The 22766-nt window shown below is 45.8% G+C and overlaps 1 protein-coding gene across 1 annotated transcript in view; it reads left to right on the forward strand.

The window, feature by feature from the left end:
* Window positions 1–16691: 16691 nt before the first annotated feature.
* EBF2 (EBF transcription factor 2) overlaps window positions 16692–22766 on the forward strand; it is a 237515-nt gene continuing 231440 nt past the window's right edge. Inside the window, exon 1 of the mRNA XM_088151946.1 lies at window positions 16692–17388. Coding sequence (XP_088008072.1) covers window positions 17258–17388 — 131 coding nt within the window. The 5' untranslated portion in view covers window positions 16692–17257. The remainder of the gene's footprint in view (window positions 17389–22766) is intronic.

Here is a 22766-nt window from a genome sequence, read left to right on the forward strand (position 1 = left end):
GGAAACGGGTAGGGAAAAAAAAGTGAGTATTCCTCTTCCTGGAATTAAACCTATTAATTACTAGGATTTGGGTTTATGCCTTTATTTTAAAACAAGGTAGGGAAAATCTGCTGAGCATGGTTTCTGGCATTCATTCCAGACTCCTAATGGCAAATCCACTCTGGGTCGTGTGTCCAGGAAAGAGCGGGGCTTAGAATGGAGCAATCAGCAGCGGGGAGGTGGGGGGATTTTTTTCTGGTTCCATCCAATTTTCAAACTTAATCTGTTTTTTGTTGCCTACTCCTGCCACACTAAATTCATTCGTTCATCTATTTTTATTTATAGGCCACCCCACTCCCAAATGACTCAGAGGCTTGCAACCAAATTTGGTCTCTTTCTGTTCTATTTTCAGAGTTGTCTTGTTGATGGACACGTCCTGAGCCCCTTTACATAATTTCTTTCTAATCTTCCATTGGCTTGGAAATAATAAATATGGACAGAATTTTAAAAGTTGGAAGCAGCCTCAAGTGTCCTCTAACCCCATATTTTGCAAGAAGTTTAGCATACCTGGTTTTTAGTTGTCTCCGTCCACCTAATTTTCTGCAGTAAAGCCAAACACCCTGATATACTGTCTAATGCAGGGTTTCCCATCCTCAGCAACTTTAAGATGTGTGGACTTCAACTCCCAGAATTCCTCAGCCAGCATGCTGGCTGAGGAATTCTGGGAGTTGAAGTCCACACTTCTTAAAGTGAATAAGGTTGCGAAACCTTGGTCTGATGATTCATTCTGTTACGAAATGTCTCCTAATGTTAAGCCAAAATCTATTCCTTTCCATTTTCACCCATTCATTCTTAAACAACCCTGCCACCCGGAGCAATGCTGACTAAGTCTGTTCTATCTTTAATGTGGTACATCTTTCAGGTTTTTGAAGAAGTCTGTCACTTCTTCCCTTTGTCTTCTCCAAGCTAAACAGATGTTGATCATTCAAGCATTCCTCTTGGTTTCCTCACTCACTTGTGGTCTGGATACACTAAGTTTGTACAGTTAGGGATGGGGAGACAGTTGTGGTGGCCAAGAGACCTAACCTCTGATGTAGGAGAAAATAAATCTGAACTAGGTAGCCAAGAGGCTTCAGCTAGGAGAAAATTAAACCTAGCAAACAAAGTGGAGGTTGCACCCTTTCCTGCCTGTCTTAGATATGACCAGTTCATCTGTTTGCCTAATCCCATCCAATCCCTGCTCCAGACAAAGCCCCACCCCTTGCAGTCCCATCTAAACAAAAGAATAGAAGCTTCCTTACCAACTCACAGTACAGTCCAAGGCCAGCCCTTAAAAGGAAATTGCAACCTAGAGAAACCCCAATTTTCCATCCTCTATCAGCTGATGACCTCAACATTCCATCTCGTTAACAATGAACTTCCTCAGCTCTGCTGCCCTCCTGAAAGGCCCATTTTACCTAACCATAGAACTAACCCCAGGTGCGCTGACAAGGACCTGCCTAGCTTCCCCAAACTATCCAGCCAATCAGGTCCCTAGGATTTCTCACCTTGTAGCCCTCAACTTCTATAAAAATCTTGGCTTTTCCATTGTTCAGGATCCCTCGTTCTTGTAATCTTTGCAATAAAGCTTGGTTCTTCTCCTTGATGTTGTGCTCCTTCTTCGGATTGAATTGACACTGAAGCCTACTTTATTGGACCCATTTCTATTTGTTACAGTTATTCCAGCATATGTCATGATCAAGGCATGTGTGGTGCAGTCCAGGTAGTAACGGGAGAGGAATTTCTGTAATGTCTGAGAGTGAGCCTGACTATGTCGTTGAATATATTTTAAGCTGCTTCACTGTTGAGTGGCCAGGAGGTGGTGGTATGACACAGATATATGAAGTCTCCATGGCCAGAAGTGATCAGGTAAAATGCTAGTTTTGACAACAGCAGCTGTCAAAAGTGTTCAAAGAAGGCCAAGGAGCAGAAGAGAGTGTACTGGGACCAAGTTTTCCCCTTGGTCCCTGGAATAATAATTTTTAAAAAACAGAGCATAATACAGCCAACTACAAAGGTACATCAAGAGAGAGAGAAAGTATTTGAAAGTAAATTTTAAACAAATTTGCTAAAAGAAATTAATTACAGGTCATAGATTAGTTTTCTTGAAGCAAGATGGGATTTTTGATGTTTGATTGTTTGAGAACTAAATGCATTGCTATGTCCCTGGAAGGAAGTCTTGAGCTCCTGCAGAAGATCATTTTATATTGTATTTTTAATTGATTTTAACTGCTTTGTAAACTGCCCAGAGTCATTTTTAACGAGATGGGCAGTGACAAATTTGATAAATAAATAAATAAACAAATTACATGCTTCATTAGCTTTTGCCTGGGCTTTCATTTGTTGGCAATGCATTAATAAAATAATACATAAAAGTTTATCAGGAATCTAAGCTTATTTGTACACCTGTCTGGAAATTCTTAAATCGGGGTCTTTTCTTAATGTCTGATTTATGTGTTGCAGTTGTTTTTAGTTTATCAACATACTTCTGGTTTTATTATTTTAGTGTCCTGGATTTTTTTCTTCCTACAGAATGACATAATATCTTTTAAATCAATAACTTTCTTTGTAGAATGACTCTCTGGCATCACGAGTGATTCATCATCAGTGGTGACTATGATGTGTCATAAAATCCTAGATACTATAAGGCAGTGTTGTCCAAACTTGGCTACTTTAAGATGAGTGGACTTCAACTCCCAGAATTCCCCAGCCAGCATGGCTGGCTGGGGAATTCTGGGAATTGAAGTCCACTCATCTTAAAGTGGCCAAATTTGGACAACACTGCTATAAGGAATGTTCCACTAAGTTCTGTCTAAGAGACCCTTCCCCACTCAGCTAAAAGATGGAAAGGAAGCTGAACAGTGTACTTTTGGTCCAAACCCACTCCTTCATTTTGACATTTGCTTGCATCCCAAAATCTGCAAAGAACATTATGATTTCTACTTTATACACTCTACCTCCAAGGTTCAAACATAACCTAGGAACTTTTTCTACGTAATTGTTCTCCCTCTTCCAGAAGAAGGCAGCATCGTATTCAAGGAGCAGTGAAATGATGTGGAGTTACTGATGTCACCTCTGTTTATAGGACCAACCAGATTTTAAGACATGCCTATATATTTTCTTAAGCAGACAAGAGGTCATTTAATAATAGATATATTTCATAGAAGTATATGAAATAAACCAAATTTACTGATTAATTCATATTTTGGTGGCAAACAAAACCACGATTATGTATTACATGGAAAACATTAAGTGGGTACATATATAAGATGAATTGTATGCTTTTAATGAATGAATGGTTCTAATTTTGCACTCACTACAAAAAGACATGCTCATTCATAAAAGTGGAGCAATCATGGAATCTAGTTAGCCTTTTAAATTAATGTATGTCTTTTAAAAAGGATGCATATATTTGCAGAATTAGTCTTAAATGGTTTAAAATTATTATGACTGTCAGAATATTTTTTTTCTGACATCAGGTGATAAGAATAACCCAACAGGATTAGGCCAAGGACCTTCAATGTGTTTCTTAAAGTGGCCCACCAGATGCTGTTGGGGTTTTTGCAAGCAGATGATGGAGACATATCTTTGTGTCACCAAAATCGAACTGCTGTTTGGAGGGATCATGTCTCCAACCTAGCGGTAACCTTGAGTCTTCAAGACCAATAGTCCTTGATAGACATATCCTCCATGAATTTACCCCATCCCAATCTGAAACTTTATTCCAGGAAACTAAAATATTTCTTAGAAAAGCAAAAATGTCAGGTTTCCTGCTTTCCTTGATTCCAAAAGTAAAGTCTTAAACGTGGTCCCGGTTTACCTAAATAATACTTTGTTGAGGTTGACAAAGCTGGTATTACCAGAAAGGATGATGGTTTAAACAGGAGGATGGAAGGATCTGAGTGAGCAAAGCTCAGTCTTTGCGTGCAGAGGTCCTAGATGTAAAGACATACTTCGTTAAAAGGAAGAGGAGATGGGAAAAACAATTTTGTGAAAGCCCAGAATGTTGCTTCTCCAGTTGAGAGGACAATGGGAAGATGCCCTCTGTGACCTCATATGCACATCCGTAGGTGCTGTTCATTCTCATTTCTTTCTCTCCCAGTCTCACCCTGGTGGACTTTCCCTCATTTTGTCTTTCTCACCCCTCTCCCTGCAATATGCTTTTCTTCTCTCCTCTCCATACTCTTACCAAGCATTGGAATCTAATCTCACTTCCCTTCATTTAAAAAAAAAAAAAAAGCTTTAAATGCACAACAGAGCAAAATTGTCATCACACCCAGACCTCATGGGGAAGGAGGATCATGGGTTGAGACAGGATCTCCGTTTTCCTTTTTAAAGATAGTGTGGATTAAATTTGGGAACCAGCAAGGTTGCAGGCACAAGACACCACTGAACTAGAGTAGACGATATGACCCCATGATTACAGTGAGAATCATCTAGGCCTGGAATAGACCTCACTGAGAAAGGTTTGCACAGCTTTCCTAGCCCTTGGTCTTTAAGCCAAGTAGGGCTGGTGGAAGAGCCAACAGTCCTTCCTATACTCCCCACTTGATCAAAGCCTTTGCTTCACATTGTGGTCCTACAAAGTACAACTTCTGAAAGTTGGACACAAGATGTTCCCATGTACACAACTGGGCCATTTCTGGATCAGCCTTGGAGCCTTCGGCTACCATTTTGGTTAAGCAGCTAAACCAATTTACTCCCACTCAACTCTAAAACAAAAGGAATTGTTCTAAAGCCAGCTTTAACAAGAGATACCAGAAGCTTGGGGAGGGGGGCATTTTCACATCAACATTACTCTTGTCTTACCTCACTCCTGGTTGGACTCTCCTCTCTCCTATTCCACAGAGGTAGCATCACACCAAGTAGGCAAAGTTAATGGTTTTCCTTCATAAGAACCATTTTGAAAAACACCATATTGCATGGACTTTAACACTTCAGTGAGGATTGGAGGAGATGGCACTGGCTGAACCCCATTTTTTGCATATTCATTTTGTCAACTGGATTGACTCCTGTGGTGGTTTCAGCTTGGTTTCAGCGTGGACAGCTTTAAATTGTTTCTAAGAGTTTGGGGAGTGGAAACAGGTAGTATGGAAGAAATGGCAGCATCTGGCAACAAAGAGAAACTGTTAAGTTATGTGCTTTTTTACAAATAAATAAATAAACCTCTCGTGGCTGTTTCTTAATCAGTTTTCTTAAGGGTCAGCTGCCAAGAGTAACACATGGAAGTTAATATGGTTAATTTGACCGTCTCTGATGTTTGGTTTTACCTCCATTTCATCACTCGCTTAGGCTAGTGGCCTTCATTTTATTTCTCCAGAATGTCCCAATCATTGAACTAATTCAGATCTGTCCATCTTTCTGTCCATCCGTCCGTCCATCCATCCATCCTAGAGCTTTTATCAAAAATGTAGAGTTTTTAGCCCTCTTACCTATGATAACAACAGGGAGAAAATATCCATAGTCCTCCGTGACTCTTCATGAAGAGGTATGGAATTATTGACATATAATAGTCCATCCCCCTCCTTTTGCTCAATATGTGATTCAGCTAACTTTCAGAAATATAGAGTGCTTAGATTCTGCCTGTTTTTCAAGGATTTCTGCTCTCAAATATTCTCACACCACCCAAGCCTGCAAGCGTGGACCTGCAAATAGCATGCCATTCAGGACTTCTAGGGTGGTGTAGACAGCGTCTGTAAGCAATTTCAATCTTTAAATGGGAAGCAAGCGAGCGAAAAGACGCATTCGTATCCATGCGCTACCCTTATCTTGACATCTGGCAAAACCTAACAGTTGGGATCTACTAGACGTTCATTCTGCGGCTTTAAACAAATAAATTCTGTCATTCTGTGAAACCGAATCTCACGGCAGATGATGAAATGATAATGCAAAGCACCCAACTTTCACAACAAAGTTGGGAGAGCTGGTTTTAATTAATGCTATTGGAAAGCAGCACTTTATGATGTGAGAACGAACCCCCCAAGCCACATGTAACCCTTGTAAAGTCTGTCTAAGCAACTAACCGGTGGATTTCAACATATTTTCATGGTATTCCCACCCCTGCCCCATCTACCTGGTCACTGGCTTGCTGATTCAATCAGAAGCAAAGCCCTTCGTTTGCTTCCACAATAAACCTGGTGTTAAGCTGCATCTGTTGGCATTTAATTTCGAGAGAACTTTTCCTGCATGTTTTAAAATTTTCGTTGGATTTGACGAAAGACCGTTTACGTTCGGCATTCTTTCTAAGAGAATATTTATTTATTTAATTGATTGATTTATTAAATTTGTATGCTGCCCATCTCCCCCAGAGGGTGACCAGAATAGAATTGATGTGCTCATGCCTGAAATGTACAAAGGGTCCAGGCAAGATGGGTATAAATATCCTGCTTTTGACTGTAAAACCTCTCTCTGGGGGATCTCCAGCCTCCCTGGCTTCCCTTATTTCTAAACTAAATCCCAAGGAAAACTTCAGGAGGGAGCATCTTCCATGGGGCTTTTTCAGTAGCAGCTGTCTAGGAAAGACTGGTAAAAGTCTTCGGCTTTTTGGTGAAGGAGGTCAACTCATCGCTCCCATTCTTTTGCTGCAGACCTCAGAGGCTTTTAGTCAGGTTATACTGTGATCTGGAGTACATATCTGATACACAATAACATAGAGTTTTGAAGAACTCTACAATTAAGAATAGATTTATTCATTTTCCTCTGCATTTATATTAACATTTTATATATATAAAATTTTTAATAAAGATTTTTTAAAAAAAGATAAAAACTAATACAAACGAAAGGAAAGGAAAGGAAAGGAAAGAAAAAAGAAAAGAAAAGAAAAGAAAAGAAAAGAAAAGGAAAGGAAAGGAAAAGAAAAGAAAAGAAAAGAAAAGAAAAGAAAAGAAAAGAAAGACATCAAAGAGAAAGCTGAAAGTGTAAGAAAGGAAAAAAGTAAAAGAAAAATAGAAAAGAAGGGGAAAAGATAACAAAGAAAGAGCTTCCAATTTTCTTTACAGCAGTTATAAGCACAATTATAAATTTACCTCTTACTCTGTGGTGACAACATAACTCTCTTCATTCTATAATCTATCCTGTCTAATCATCAAAACCATAAATCATAGGTTCATTTTATTCCTGTTTCACGCAAAAAGTCTATAAGGGGTTTCCAGTCAGCAGTATTAACATTTTTTTTCCTAATGGATAACCCACAACTTTCTTCCTTTGAACGATTAAATAGGGATGTTTAGAATTTTTAAAGCAGTGTGTATGTGCATTGCTTTTCCAGACATTTCCAGGAGAGTTTGTCATTACCTTCTGAGATTTGTGTTTTAATTTCCTAGGCTAAGGTAAATCCCAAGATTTCCTCATGGTTTCTCATCTATATCCTAGCCTGTCCAACCTTGCTTACCTGTTGTCAACAGCAGCCAAGGTCAGCTAGATATTGCCTCCTGCATTGGCGCCCACAGCTTGACTCAAGGGAATCATTACATTTGCCTTTCCTGCTCCTCTGGATGATACACAGGAGGGAACTACAGTTACCTGTGTGATACCCAGCAATATTTCCCCAGAGGACTTGCAGAAGCCCTGGGAGCGCAGAGCGTTTTAATTGGGAAAGCAGTGAAGAACTAAACCCCTTTCCTCTTTGCCACAGGATTATATTGGTAAACATGCACCAAACCAACCAAACCAAACCAAACCAGAAATCCTGATCAGATTGCCCAGGTTACAACTCACTGGGCCTTAATTTCTGATCAATATCTAATCCTTTTCTGGGGGAAGGAGGGTGCTCATCCCACAGAAGTTTAAAAAACATCCCAAACCCAGCTTTCTTCCTTCACTAAAAATATTATGCTCTCCTCTCTGTAGCCCCAGATGAGTTCAGAATTTTTATATATATGACTGCTCCCAATGGTGTCTCAGAGTACAGATTTACTAATCCAGTGAGATGTTATATTTGGATGAGTTGTTTTCAAACTTTCTGCCTTGGGGAAACGCAGGTTGGCTTGTCTGCAAAGAAAATCCCTGCACGCTGGCTATAGAGAACCGTGCTTTGCAAAGAATTAGGGGAAGGCAAGCTAAAGCACACCCAGGTCCATCAGGCCGAAAGCAGGCTAAGCCTCAGTGGTGCCTCCCTTGCATCCGCTGAAAAAGCACCAAGCAGACATTCAACAGGTCCCCACCGTTCCCTATCCCAATGTAACATCAGTACATTAAGCAGGATCTTTACGACCTTCTCCAGTCATTCCACTTTTCAGTAGCTGATCCCAAACCTTGAAATCAAAGCGCTCGTTTAATACGGACAGCAGAAGTCTCAGTGATTTTAAGAGGGCCTTTACTAAGCACGAGTAAACCTGGAAGTAGCCCCTTGTTTTCGCAGCATGCCCAGCTCATTTCTTTTCCATGATGCATGCAGGATCTGTATGAATGGTTTTGCCCTGTCTTTTGATGGGATCAGTTTGCCTCCAGAGATTTGTTTGAACACATTCAGTGGTGGGCCACTTGAAAATTGTTGGGGACTCTTGGCAGACCACTTAAAAAAAAAAGTTGTGCTCAATAAATTTAGGGCTCCCCTATCTGTGCTACAAACATGCAGAATGCCACTAAATATCAGCAGAGATAAAGAAAACATTAACCTTGGCTGCCATCTCCTAGATGTCCAGATTCTGTCCCCCTCCAAAATATTGTAGCCCTAGACCAGTGTTTCTCAACCTTTGCAACTTTAAGATATGTGGACTTCAACTTGCAGAATTCCCCAGCCAGCCATGCTGGCTGGGGAATTCTGGGAGTTGAAGTCCACACATCTTAAAGTTGCCGAGGTTGGGCAATAGTGCCCTAGACAAATTAAGACACATATGTGACTCACATTCTAAAGTATTTTCTCCCTTTACTACAAGGCCTCATAAAGCAAATCTGTACCACAAGCAATTCTTTGGATTGATAAATATTTAGAAAAACAAAATTAAGATATTGCATTTGGTATGCAGTGTATGCGATCAACCAACAGACTGTGCAGTGGCTTAGCACACTGGGTGAACCTAACCAGCTATGGCTTATTCAATAAAAAAATCATCAAACAAATCATACTATAACATATGCCTCTAGGCAAATGCAAAAACTTGTTAATATGTCACCCTACACCCTGGTTTACTTAACAACAGTTTATTGAGTTAGCCATAATTTGGTGGTTTTAGACCAGACAAAAAGCTATAAACCATCAATTGTAAATTTACGGTAAATTTTGTGTAAATTTACAAAAAGCTATAAACCATCAATTGTAAATTGCAATGAAGAAGGTTCACACAACACATAAAGGCTTAGCCAGTCTTAAGGACACAACACTCTGATGAGTCTTTCTGTTAAAAACCTTCTGATTTTCCTTTGCAAATCGGCTGAACATAATCCACCTTGGCTCTTGTCAAAAAGCCAAGCAGATACAGACTCAGCTGGGCTGTGGATGGTAGACCACTAGGAAATCTCAAAGCAGTAGCCTAGACTGGGAAATTGAAAGAATATCCCAGAAGAAATTAATGGAAAAACCCCTCATATTGGTGCCAAAAAGATTACACTGATATGTCCATGAAGTCACCAGGTGTTACCATAACCTTTTTTTAAAAAACAAAAAACAACTTAGTTCTTTCAAATTATATTTACCGGAGAAAATGTTCACCTTGCTGTGTAGTGGCTTCTCCTAAAGCCTTTATTGATTCTTAAAACTAATTCTATATCAAAATCAGGAGGCAGATTGATGGATGGATATTATGACATTTCCAAGGGACTTCTGACAGTTACAACCATAAATAACAGTTACCATGTTTGTTGTAAAGTCAAATATAGTTGTTATATAGCAGAATGGACTTATACATTTAATAAAATAAATAATGATCAAGCATCAAACAATTAAAATCTTGACACAATAATCCAGATGATGATGATGATGAAATCATTAACTAATAATAATAAAGAAGAGCAGATAACAGCATCCCAACCACCAAGAATGTGGTTCCACCTTAGCAAACTCCAGGATTACTGTAATAGCTGGAGTAAGTTTCACTTCCAGTGGGAGACGGTTCCACTACTTCAGGGCTACAACTGAAAAACAGCACCTCTTGGCCTCAACTCCCTTTTGTTCAAGGGCTTCTCCCAGGATGAATGGACTGATTCTGATTCCTGAGGCACAAAGCTATAGAGGGTTTCCTAGGTCAAAATCTTAGGCAGCTGATTTTGGGGCTTCACAAACTTTCTGTATTAAATTTATGAGTGTGGTGTTAATGTGAGGGAGCGGTGAACTCTTTGTGTGATATACTACTTTAAAATACCAAAGGAACTTGACTGAGGGGGATGTCACGGGTAGCTTTGCTTTAGGATGGAGAGTGGGGGGGTGGGGAAAATATTTTGCCCATCTCCCCACCCCTGTTGAAATGAAAGGGAAAATGCATAGATCCCCAGATTAAGAATCTCCACTGAAACTCCTAATCGACAAAATAAAGCAGAGCAGTTGGTTTATGTGGGTAGGAGAGTCGGGGGGGCTTGCTAGAAATGGTGCTATGAGTATTAAATGGGTAGTAAATCACTGCAGAGCCAGTGAAACTTTAATCCAGCCTGTTAATCTGAAAAAAGTTATTTTTAAGTCCATGACATCTTAGCAAATTAGAAACAAATAAGCAAGGAGGATAACATTTATTAGTCAGATCCCTGAGTTGGAGGTGCAGATTTGCTTCTTGGTGAAGAATCAGGCCTAAAATATTATCTGCATTTTTAAAATCTCTCCCAAAGCAAAGTGATTAGAAACTTAATTGTATTTTGAAGGATAAACATTGAACATTTAGTAAAAGACAAAAGATGTACACAATCTGAAAAGACACCAGAGAGATCCAGAACTATTTACACAGGTATACATACAGATTTCAGGTTCTCTTTCACATCATGCGGAAACACAGTTTGTGCACAATTGGATAGATTTGCCCGATATGGCTAGTTCTAAATCATAGTTTGCAAGCAGGGACTTCACAACACATTCACATCCTGAACCTCCACACCTTTAGGAACTGAGAAGACCCGGATGTTCTACAGAGATTTTAGGTGCTAAAGGTGTGGGAACTAACCATGGACAGTTATTTAGACACTGAACCCTTCTTAGTTTAAGGAATTGTGTTTCGGTTGTAAACCACTCCTCTATGGAAGTTGGGGACCTGCACATGTATGTAATAAGTAATAAATCAAATAAACACATTAAGCCAAACCAAATAAGCTGGGCGCAATAGGAGAACCCAGTCAAGGTGATCTGTAAACAAGCCATGCAGCTTAGCTTGCTATGCAAACCTAATTATTGTTTATTCATGGTTAAAATAAATGAGAGCTTAAGATGAGGGATAAAGTCAGCCTGAGGTCAGAAGAAACACCCCTCTGCAACAGGTCAAGAACATATTTTACAAAAGGTCTTCCTGGCACTTATCTCTCCAAAGAACCACCTCCCTTCCCAGGACAGCATCTCCTTCTTGACCTTCCAAAAGGTCCTACCTCCCGTCACCAGCAAAGCAGCAAGCTTGCTTATGGGTAAACCTATTGCCTAAGCAAGTTTCTGCCAGTTTGGAAACTCCATAATATACCTATTACGCCTAGAACTTCCCCATGCAATGGCAGTCTACTTCTAAATATCATATCCTGGGTGGAAAGGAAGATTCTTAGTTATGAAGTATCATTGTCCTTCCGTAATGCTAAGCTAGAAGGGACCTGAAGGTGAGGCTGATCCTGCAGGGTTTTTCTCCTAGTGATAAATCCCATTGAGTTCAACAGGGATTTGCTCCACAAGTGATTGCCTCACAGCTGGTGGGCAGTTTTGTGGCCCACCTGGGCAGCTGGAGGAGTTGAAGTTCAACTTACTGGTTTAGGTGGGAGACCAAAAGGCAGTGTGAGGCAGAGACAGCCTTTTCTCCCCCTTCCCTGAGGCTACCGGAGTCCAGCCCGAAAACTAAGCGAAGCCAGCGACACACCCAAGTGACACTGTGTCAGACTTCCCAGCTTCGAGCTTCATAAATGGTGGAGGAGGAACCTGCTCAACCTTCTCCGGTCCTTCTTTCAGGGTCCAAGAAGCCAAAAAGGGTGGCGGGCTTGGAGGAGGGGAAAAACATGCTGGAATTAAAAATCAAATGCAGACTGATCTCTTGGTTGGAGGCCTTCCTAGTAAGGATTAAGTAGCAAGCCAACCACTTTATTGTAAAGATACTAATGGAAGAAATACTACAAGTAGTATGGAGACTTCGCTTTTCTTTCCCTCGCTCTTTTCATGCCTCCAAATCAATGTTGAATCCCTAAACAGCAGGCGTGGTTTAACTGGTCATTTGGTTGTTTTTTTTTTAAAGAAAGGTTTAATTTTTGGTTGAGGAAAACCGAATAATAAATAACTCTCCTAGAAGAAAGTTGTTCTGAAGGGAGAACCTCTGCCACGGGTTGACCTAGTTCTTTAAAAGATTTGGTCCACCAGAACGCTTCCCCTCCCGCACATACTTTGGGGAAAAGGCACCTCCTAATCCGTGTTAGGGATCACACGTCTGCAGCTCCATTGAATTAGTTTCACTGAGTGGGTCATTTTTGTATAACTTCAACCATGGTTTTGCATAACTTCAACCACGGTTCAGATAACCATGGCTAAGCCTGTAGAGCGAGCTCAGCTGCTGTGCAGAGGCTACCACTAGCAAAAAGGACGGGCGGTGGCTAGTCTTGCCAGAAAACAGAGATCTGCATTCGCTCCCTTCGCTCAATGGGATGGTGAGATTTCTCGGCTGCCTTCTTGCCTTTCAAGAGTGGAGCTGAACAAGGGTGTGCTGTTGGAACCATGTTGGTCGGGCAGAAAGTTGATCGTGTGGCAAGACTAGTCCTGGTTTGTTTTCCTGGCGGGCCTTTTAGGAGCAGCTTGGCTCTTTGGGGTTCCTTTCTTGTTCCCTCCAACTCACGCGATGTATATTGCTAATAAATAGGAGAAGGACGGGGGAGGAGGAGGAGGAGAAGAAAGAGGCCACCCTAGCCAAGGACAAAGTATGGTTAGGTGGCTTGAGGTCGCGGATGGGTTCAGAGCTCCTCGTGCAGAGAAACTCCGGGGATCGGGAGGCGCTCCCCGTCTTGGGGAACCACCCATGGGCCCGATCCCGAACGCCTTCCCCTGGAAAGATTTTCCGACGTCTGCAAATAACGGGCTGGCCGAGCGAAGCCGGAAAGGACGGGGGAGTCAACGAGTGAGGCTGCCGCCCGTCTCTCTCCCTCCTGCTCCGTCCCTCCGCCCGGCTTTGGGGCGGGCGGGAGAGCGGGCCGGGCCGGCCTTCGACTGCCTCGATGAGCCGAAGAGGTTCCGCGGGCAGCGGATCCTGGCGGACGTTCATCCTTGGCCTTGGGCTGGGCTGGGCTGGGCAGGGGGCGAGGGGGGCCTCCCTCCGTCCCAATATCATGTAAATGGAAAGGGCCGCGGGGCAAGGAGAGAGAGGAGAGCCTGGAGCTTTATTCAGAGGTCCCCAAAGAGTCATATTTGCGTGGCAGCTGCTGCAGAAGAGCGGGGGGAGCGGCGCCCCCTGCCCTCTGACCTGCCTCTCGCCCCCCCCCCCGCATCCAGCTTCCCGCGAGGCTTCCTGCTCAGGAGGTTGACTTTTTTTCTTTTATTCAGAAAAGCAGCACTTTTATAATCCAGGAGAAACTAAACTCCTTCCAAATCTGACCTTCCTTCCTTCCTTCCTTCCTTCCTTCCTTCCTTCCTTCCTTCCTTCCTTCCTTCCTTCCTTCCTCTTTTTCTTTACCTTGTTCCTCACTGGAGGTTTGTTTCTTCTTCCATTTCTCTCCGATCCTACTGAGTCTGTCTTTCAGGGCTCACTCCAAAAGTCACACGCTGAAAGAACCACGCTGTGGGGGTGGGAGGGTGGGGTTGAGGAGATCTCCTTGCTGCAAAAAGCGAGCTGCTTTTTATTTAAATATTTTACAAGGACAAACATGCTCGACAGAGTCTTTTTCCCCTTCAGCAGCAAGCCAAGATCTTCAAAATAAGGATGAAATGCCTTCCTGGGGTGGTCAGGTCTGCTCCGAAGTAAGTCTCGGGTGATTGTCTTCTAGGATGTGGGCCTGACCTGGTGGCCGATAGACCTGTCATAGTGCCTGGAAGCAGCAGGGCAACAATGTTTGAGATTCAGGTGGTCTCCTCTCCATTTTTCCAGATTGGCCCTGTCATAGTCCTGTTAATTTGGAAGAGATGGCTCTGGCCGTTTCTTCAGTAGTGACGCATAAGGCAGAGGGCACCATCAAACCAGCATGGCTTGACACTCAGCAAGAGACCACCAGAAAGTCCAAAGACTGGGGACTGGGGAGGGGAACAGGGATGGAAGAAGATATTATCCTGTTGGTTGCCAAGAACACCAAGGGGCCACTTCAGGAAATATTTTCCTCCTTTCTTATAGAGTCGCCCAACCTTCACTGGAATTACAGTATATAGCCCGACTTCATTACTGATAATAGGCACAGCAATTGCTGAATGGCCTCAACATCACCAGTGAAGCTTTCTTCACTCAGTGACTTCCCCAATGGCTGGGAACGTGATCTGCCACCCCAAACCAACCCCAAGCAAGTTTGGTTGAAGGCCCCGTTAATTTCTATGGACGCTCTGGCCGGGAGCTCCTGAAATGCTATAAGGAGCTATTCTCACCACTTGAGAATTTTGGGGGCAGATTAAAAAAGGTCCAGGGAAAAATCGCCTAGGATCATGGACACTTTGGGGCCCACCATTTAGCTTCTTGGGGGAGGCAACGGGAGCTTTCTGCAGAAGTCCCAAGAAAAGGGAAAGGGGGTGTGTGCATGCCCAAATTTATGAACAGCCCATACATGAGTACTGGAATAAGGATTTTAAAATGTGCGTGTGTTGTTTTAAATGCTATTCATCTCCCTGTAAGACAGTCTGTGTTCGTGTCTCTGAGCGTGGATTTGTGCAAATAAATAAACAAAAGTTTATATTTCTGTCACAGTACTGAATCTATTGTTTTAATAGTGTTCATTTCCTCTGCATCCACTACAAAGAAAAATATAAAGAGTGAGTGTTAAGTATGAAGGAAGAGGAGGCTATTACGAAGCATTTCTGTAGGACAAGGCCTTTGGATTTATTTGGTCCTCTCCTGTCAGATCTGTCACAGATGCGGACACAACAATTTAGACCTCTCCTTTTTCTCCTGCCCTCCCCTGCTGCATTTGACCAAAAGCCAGATCCCCCGCCCCCCTCGCTGCCTAAGCCTATTCATAAAGGAGTTTTAATCTGATTCTTGATTACGCTCCCCCCCCCCCCAAGCATCTCAACATGGATGCGAGCAAAGCAAGCTTTTCGGGGTTTTGTTTGTTTTTTTTCTTCGGCTCGAAATAGAGAAAGACAAGCTCAAAGCGAGGAGTTGGATTAGAAAGGGAATTCCGCGTTACCTTAGACGGCTGGGGGAGGTAAGAGACAAGGGAATCCGGGCTCTGTCACTTTAACTGGGGAACATCTGATTTCCAACTCTGGCAGATGGCTTCTGAGCCCAGATTTGCATGTATTGTCCTGAAATCTGTTTTCGCGTCGGTGCTAGATAGATTTCAGAGACAGGTCTATCCTCCCAGATCGCAGTACAAAAGGAACGGGGGGTGGGGAGGTGCGGGGGGGGGGGAGAACTGACACCAAGCCGCTTTGCATTGATATACAGACGCGTCATTTTTTCCAGCAAGACGGACGGGCGGCGGCACGGCTGTAAACACTCTGATGTGCGGGGATCTTTCTCGGCTTCAGAAAATAATAAAAAGTTCTTAAAGAGCGTGGTTACGCGCGCGCCTGCAGACCCTTCTCTGTAGGAATGGCCCGTGCGAAAGGTTAAAGCTTAGCACCCCAGCCTAACACCTCCTTCTGGGAAGCAGCCAGCCGACAAGCAAGCCAACTCGGATAGCGATCCTAAAGCAGCGTAAGGACGCTGCTCCACAACGGGGAAGCGTGCCTAAGGGGGAGACGGAGCCCTCCGTACGACCTCACGCGGAGGAACCCAGCTGTGAATGTCCCCCCTGTTTTAAAACACTCCCGTTTTCCTTTTCCCTCCGAGAGGAGCTGGAAAGGGGAAGAGTTAGACAGGCGATGCGAGACCGGGGGGGAATCCGTCGGAAAGGGGCTCCAAGTCCGGGGGAGCGGGTTGGAAACACGGTAGCGGAGGGCAGGACTGGCTGTTACGGATAAAATTTAGGGGGGCAGCTGCAAGTAGGGGAGCGCCCCGCCGCAAGCTCGAATGCCGGAGATCCTTTACGACCGCGGAGACGCAGCTGGGGACCAAGCTGCTCCCGCGGTCCCCTCCCTGCGACCCGGGTCCGTTTAACAAACCGAAACGCAAAGCTGGGTAAGAGGCTTAGCCCGTCCGCGGTCCCGACCGAAAAGAAAACGCGCCCTTGCCCACTGGCAGCCCCGCCCACCAACACGGGCAATCCCCGCCCCCTCCGCGACACGCCCCTCCGGTGGCAACCCGCAACGCCGCGCACCGCCCGTCTCCGTTGGAGAGCCGCTCTCGCCTTCTCCTCCAATGGGGCGAGCCTATGCAAATCGGAGCGCCTTAGTTGGAAGGGCGCCCCGCCCCTTTCCCTAGGACGTTCGCTCCCCTCGCCGTAACCCATTCATGGTGAACTCGGTGCGGAAAACCGACCGCGCTTTGCCACAGTTTCAGGGGGTAATCAGAATTTCTTTGGCAGCAGTTCGCCTCTGCCTTTTGCGATTGACCCCCTTCCTCCCCCCTCCCTTGCCGTTCTCTCCCCCTCCCGCTCTTGCGCTCCCTCCCGGCTCTCTCGCGCTCTCCGCTCCTCGTGGATTAGGCAGCCGCGGAGCCGACCCCCGGTCCCCGGCAAGCAGGTGACCCGCGCTCTCGGAGAAGGACGTCGCTGAGATGCGGACCGATGTCCCCGCTCTCTCGCCCCGGCAGCGGCTGCTAAGAAGATGATTCGCCGCCTCGGAAGAGGCTGAGATCCGCGCCGCGACTTCGGCTTGCGAGAATTGAGAGAGGGGCGCGAAGCACCCCCCGCCCCCGCCCTCCGTTATTTCGGTGAAGGCTCGCTTTGCTTTGTGTTTTAAAGGAGCCGGGGGGACAAAGCCCCTCCAGAACCTCCAACGCGTCCCGAAAGGCGGAGGCGGCTCGCTGCGGCCGATCTCCCTCGGAGAGGAATTGGTGCGTGGTCGCTGGTTTGGAAGTTTGCTCCGCCGAGAAGCCTAGTTTGGGTTTTGGAATAAACTTTTTAAATGTTTGGGATCCAAGATACGCTAGGAAGAGGGCCGATCCTGAAAGACAAGGTGCTGGGGTCGGAGATGGACCCGGTCCGCTCCTGGGTCAGGAACGTCGGCGTGGTGGATGCCAACGTCGCCGCTCAAAGGTAAAGTAGACAAAATCTCGAATTTGCAGCTGACTCCCATTCCGGGTTGGGCTTGTGGAGGGTTGTCGTCGCCCTCTTTGCTCCCCAGGCCCCTCTGGACGCCCGGTCCCATGCCGAGCTCGTCCCCGGTTTTGTTTTTGTCCCTGCACGCATTCAGAATATCCGGTTGGGCTGGAAGATCTTCGCATCCTCACGAGAGAGGGACACAGCCAGTGGCGAGGAAGGGGGGCTCTGTTGGCCTAGTCAACTTTGAAGGAAGTCTCCTGGACGTTTTGGGGGGTTTACTTTTCAGTAGGCGGTGGATGGGACTGCACCCAGAGAAATTTAAGAGCCCCGTTGTTTCTTCTCGAGGATGCTGAACTTCTCTCCGGACCGGGAACTCAGACAACCCCGTCTCTTCAGCTCTCTAGAAGCTGATGCGTGGCATCAAATTTACTTTCGAGGAAACGGTCCTAGAGCGAGGCTGCCCAGCTCCTTCTCTTAAGAAAGTAGTGCCATTCCCACCAACGGTCTTCCTTCTCTAGTGTAAATGCCTCCAGGAGGGGATCGTGATGGCCTCCACGGGCTATTCGCCTGATCTTCATGATAACTTGCCCCACCCGAACTTCCGTTCCTCCAAACACCAGCCTTTACAATCTTGGCACTGAACGCTTTCTTCTCGCGTGGCATGCAGGGAACCGAGACCCTGTTTACCCGCTTTATTTCAGGGTGTAAAGCTTGAGGGGCAGGGGCTGCCCGCGAACCCAACTATCTGATCCGCCCGCGCTAATTCTAACCCGATCCAGGCCGGTGTTCGGCAGAAGCCTCTTGAAGGCGGGAGTGGAACTGAGAGGGCACAGGTGACATTTAGGCCTGGTTCACACAACCCGTTAAATCAATCTGTGGTTGATTTGGTTGGCGGGTTTAGTGAATTCAGCAGCTGAGGTGTGACAAGGGTGGTGATAGTGGCTTATTCAATAATCCTGGGTTATCCAAACCATGGCTTAGAGTAATGTGAGGAAGTGGTTATGCTCTGGATCTGAAGTCCGCTCCTCGGACTTTGCTTTCAGGCAAACTCTCGTGCTAAGCAAGTGTCCTCAACGCTGCGCTTTTTCTCCAGCAAGGGGCTGGATTCCCGGCTAGGGAGACCCGATGAAGTCAGTGGAACTTGATATCAGAGTCGTGCAAGGTCGGGGCCATCCCTGCACTTCTTAACTTAAAAGGCCACACCAGGTTTAGGGCGTTGGGTGCCTGGAAGCTAAGTACCTTGGCCTGGGTGAGTGACTAAAGGGGAGCAAAGCGGATGAGGGCTTCCCACGCTCCGACAGAGGCTGAATTCACACAGCGCAGCAAAGCCACGGCTTACTTAATCATGCTTTATAAGATAAACCGACATTGCCTGGATTCTCGGAACAGGCGAATTTCAAACCACAACTGGAGGCTTCACAGAGTACCGTATGATCAGCCAAAAGCCAGCAAACCACCCTTGAGAGTTTCGTGTGTTGTGTGAATTGGGCCACTGACCCGGAGCACGCATCTGAAGCAGACACGCCAAAAGACACCCGCTCTGCACCACTTTATTCGCACAGGCCTGTTCCCAATTCACGCCAGCTTCGCCGCCTTAAGATCGGAAGCAACGCCTGCTGAGTTCAGGGACTTCCTGGATTCGGGATCGCGCTTCGCAGCCGGCGTCCGGCTCCCCCTCGTGAGGCAAAGAGCGCCCGTGCGATCCTTCCTCACGGATTAAAAGTAGGCGCCCTTTGCTCTGCGCGGGAGATTCACTTTCTAAACTGGTGGCAGGAAGAGAATCAAAGCCGGACTTTCGGAAGAAGTTTGAATTAAGCCCCAATGCTTGCCGTCATCCGGACTCGGTGGGAAAGAGGCGGAGGGCTTGGCAACGGACACATTTCCTTCCAAACTCCATTGCTGCTGAAAGGGAGAGCGTTCTCGCTCCAAACGGTCGGGGTTGCAGCCACTGGAAAACAAACTCCAGAAAGAGCAAAAACAATAACCGCCAACTGGAACCGTCCCCTCTGGTTTCACCTGCGCCCCCGGGCGCTTAATTTTTACTGCTGTCGTGCAAATGAAGTCTTACCCCGGAGTAAACCCCTTTGGATTCCTCGGAGAGGGGCTTCAGCAGGATGGCAACGGGGCTGGTAATCTTTCCTCCCCGTCCCCCGCGAGCCCTGCAACCCTGTCCTCGTCTCCTCAGGGGTCACTTCGAGCTCCAGGGAGGTTGGAGAGCTGAGGAAGCCCGTTTGGCTTCAGATGCAGCGGGAATTGAACGCTGCGAAAGGGCCGGTAAAACCCCCGAGGCGAAGAGGTGGGCTGATGCAAAAAGTTGCGTTTGGAGGCCAGGGACAGGATACCCCGAGTTTGATTTGATCTGTCCTTCAAGGGAGTAGACATAAACCCTTTCCTCCCTCTCTTGGGGCATAAAGTTCCCCCTTCAGAGAAGAAAAGACAGGGCCGGCTTTCGAAGAGGGTGCGTGGGTCTCTCTCGTGCGTGGGGAGCCTCAAAGGTTCGGGCAGGTCTTCCTGCCTTCCCACCTGGGGGCATACACCCCTGCAGCAGCAGCCCCAAGTCTCTGGGGGTAAAAAAAAGATCCCAGCTCTCTTGTGGAATCTTTCGGTGAGTGAGCTACACTCAGTAACGCGCTTCCCAAAAAACGGGATTTTGTACAGCTCTGACTCCACGCCTGCGCGAAGCTGGCTTGTAGGTTTGGTTTTTCCCCCCCAGAAATTAAATCTGTCTCGATTCTCTCTCTAGCTGCAAAGGAAGGCGATTTTAGACCACCCCATCAAGGGAATTCGACAGTTCCCCTTCCCTTACAAATATTCCTCTTTTAAAGGGGATGCAAAAACTGTTCAAGGACAATTTTAAACCGAACGAATCCAAAATTAGTCTCTGGCCTTAAATCCATTCGCTCGGAAAGTTGGTCTTTTGATCCTTTGGGGAAAAAGTCGCTTTTCCGATCCTAAACCACTCTTGCCTGGCCCAGGTTTTGGGAGGTGAAATTCAGAGCAAATCTAGCAGAAAGTAGGTCCCCCTCCTAAGTTTCGATATGAGTGAAACCGCGTTTTGGGTAAGGCTACCCTTCTGAGCCGTTTGTAAGCTTAAACCGAGGTGCGAGTATTGGGAAACAGATCCCATTTAATCGAGCCAAGTTTATTCCCAAGCGGTGGTATAAATCTATCCATTCCAGTTCAAACCTGGTGACTTTACTGAGGCTTAAAGTTGTCCTTTGATTGTTGAATCCTATGTGAATCCTAAACTCGTCAGCTTGACAAGTATATATAAAATTATTTTAACTCCTTTAAATATGGCGGAGTTTACTTCTGAGTAAACACGTACAGCAAGCGGGCTTTTCAAGTCTCACCCCAAAATCTCTTGCCTTATATAGGAATAAGGCCAGTTTAAACTAGTGAAATTTCCGTCGGAGTATCAGAGTATATTTGTAGGATCGGCGCAAAGAAAAATAACTGGAAGAGGGCAAGACAAGGCTGCGATCCTGTGCGAAAGTAACGTTGGAACCAGCCTTCCTAAAATCCTCGGGAGTTTCACTCTCGAGTAAACAGGCAGAGCAGCGGAGTCGGTTGAAGCACCAGCGCTTCTACTCAAGATCCCAAAAGAAGCTGGACTAGAAATAAACTCGCTCCAGCGGGATTCCCGGGCCAGCTTGACGCCGGATCGAACGGAGTGGCTTCTGACTCCTTGTGGGGAAGATGCGCTGATTTCCAAGAGTCCGCCTTCGGAACCGGTGGGGCTTCCCCGCGAGAAGTACGTGGATCGCCTCATTGCCCAGCCCAAATACTTGAAATAACCCCCCTTTGAAAACCTGGAGCTTTTAAAGAAATTTGTTTTTGGGGGGAGGGGAGAGACAATGCTCGCGGCTTCAGGAAGGTCTTTTTTTTTAAAGGATCGATTATGTCTTGAGTATAGGCGAACAATCAATAAACTTTCCGATCCAGTGCAGCCCCTACTTTCTCTCCTCCCCTAATCAATGGGTTTTCTAGGCGGTGGTGGACATATGGAGGGAAGAGAAGAGAGACCCCCTACCGCTATTGATCATCCGTCATTGATCCGAATTAGACTCCTAGAGCAGCGCAATCTCTTTGTCCGCCCTGTCCTTTGAGCTTGCTGACCCACCCGCATCACGAGTGTAAAGAGCTGGATCAGAGTCTGGGAAATACTGCCCTGGGGTTCCCCCGACTCGCTTACCCATGGTTCACTTCATTTATTAAATCTAATCCAATTTTCCTGGTTCGGCGGAATCCTAAACTAACTACTTGGGTGGGGTTCGCACAATAGCTCAGCTAAAATGTGTTCAGCTTCTTTGTGGTTCAGCAAGCTGTGTGAATGCAGGCAGTGCGAGGGTTAACACTAGCTTCGTCCGAAAGTGGCTTCAACCGATTGCCATGGGGCTTATTTTCGTGTAAGCCCAGCAGGGCAAAATATTGTGGTTTTCTATGAAAAAAATAAAAGCCCACCTGAGTTTTCGGGGCAGTCTCTGATGTCCTACATAGGAAAGCGTGAGAATCTTCTCCGAATTCCGAGTTTTCCTGCCCTGCTATTTAAGTAATGATTAGAAACTTGCCAGTAGGATAATGGCTGAGAAATGGAGCGGATCTAAAAACGCGGGGTTTTGTTTGACCGTGGTGGGGATATGAAGTATCGTGAAATTGTCCCTTCAAGCTGGTTCAACCCTGATTATTGTTTAATAATCGATGGGAGCGTGATCGGAGAAGGGAACCGTTCCGGTAGGTGCGTGGTATCTCCGCGGTTGGAGAGGGTGAAACAAAACGGTTATCCGTGTCTACTCAAAAGTAAACCCCGTTGGTTCTGCCTAGGGCTCGGGTGCTGGTGTATAGAATTGCAGCGTTCGATGTTTGCTGTGAAACATTTGGGAAGAAGAAAACAATTTCGGTTTCATAACTGCGGGAGGAAAATCTGACTGATAGAATTATTTTTGAGAAAATGGGAAATTCAGCAGGTGAATCGCTTGTTCTCCTCCTGTGTCATGCGCCTTCTTTTCACTTGCTCTCTTGTAAGTAACTCGAGTTTGAGCACCCCCCGCGTGTCCACGAGCGGGGGTGGGGGGGGGTGGACAACAGGAAAGTTTGCTAATAACTTCAATATAACAACGACATTCGCAGGATAAACTGAACCGCAAATTAGCCAGCCGAATGTTAGCTTAATCTAATATGTGGTTAGTTTATGGTTTGCTGTTGCAGCCTCGAAAGTTGGGTCAAAGGAGGAATCCCTGGTTCATTTAGCCACGGGGCAACTTAGGAACTTAGCCGTCGCCAAAATCCGCGGTGCAGAAGTAGTTTCAGTTTGCAGAAAGGCGTTAAGTGGGACAATGCCTCCGACATGGAATAGGCGCAGGATCTCTACT

The sequence above is a fragment of the Python bivittatus genome, unplaced genomic scaffold, assembly GCF_059951505.1.
Source record: "Python bivittatus isolate LINGU-HERP-01145 unplaced genomic scaffold, Pbiv_v1 ctg000680_np1212, whole genome shotgun sequence".
NCBI classification, from domain to species: domain Eukaryota; kingdom Metazoa; phylum Chordata; class Lepidosauria; order Squamata; family Pythonidae; genus Python; species Python bivittatus.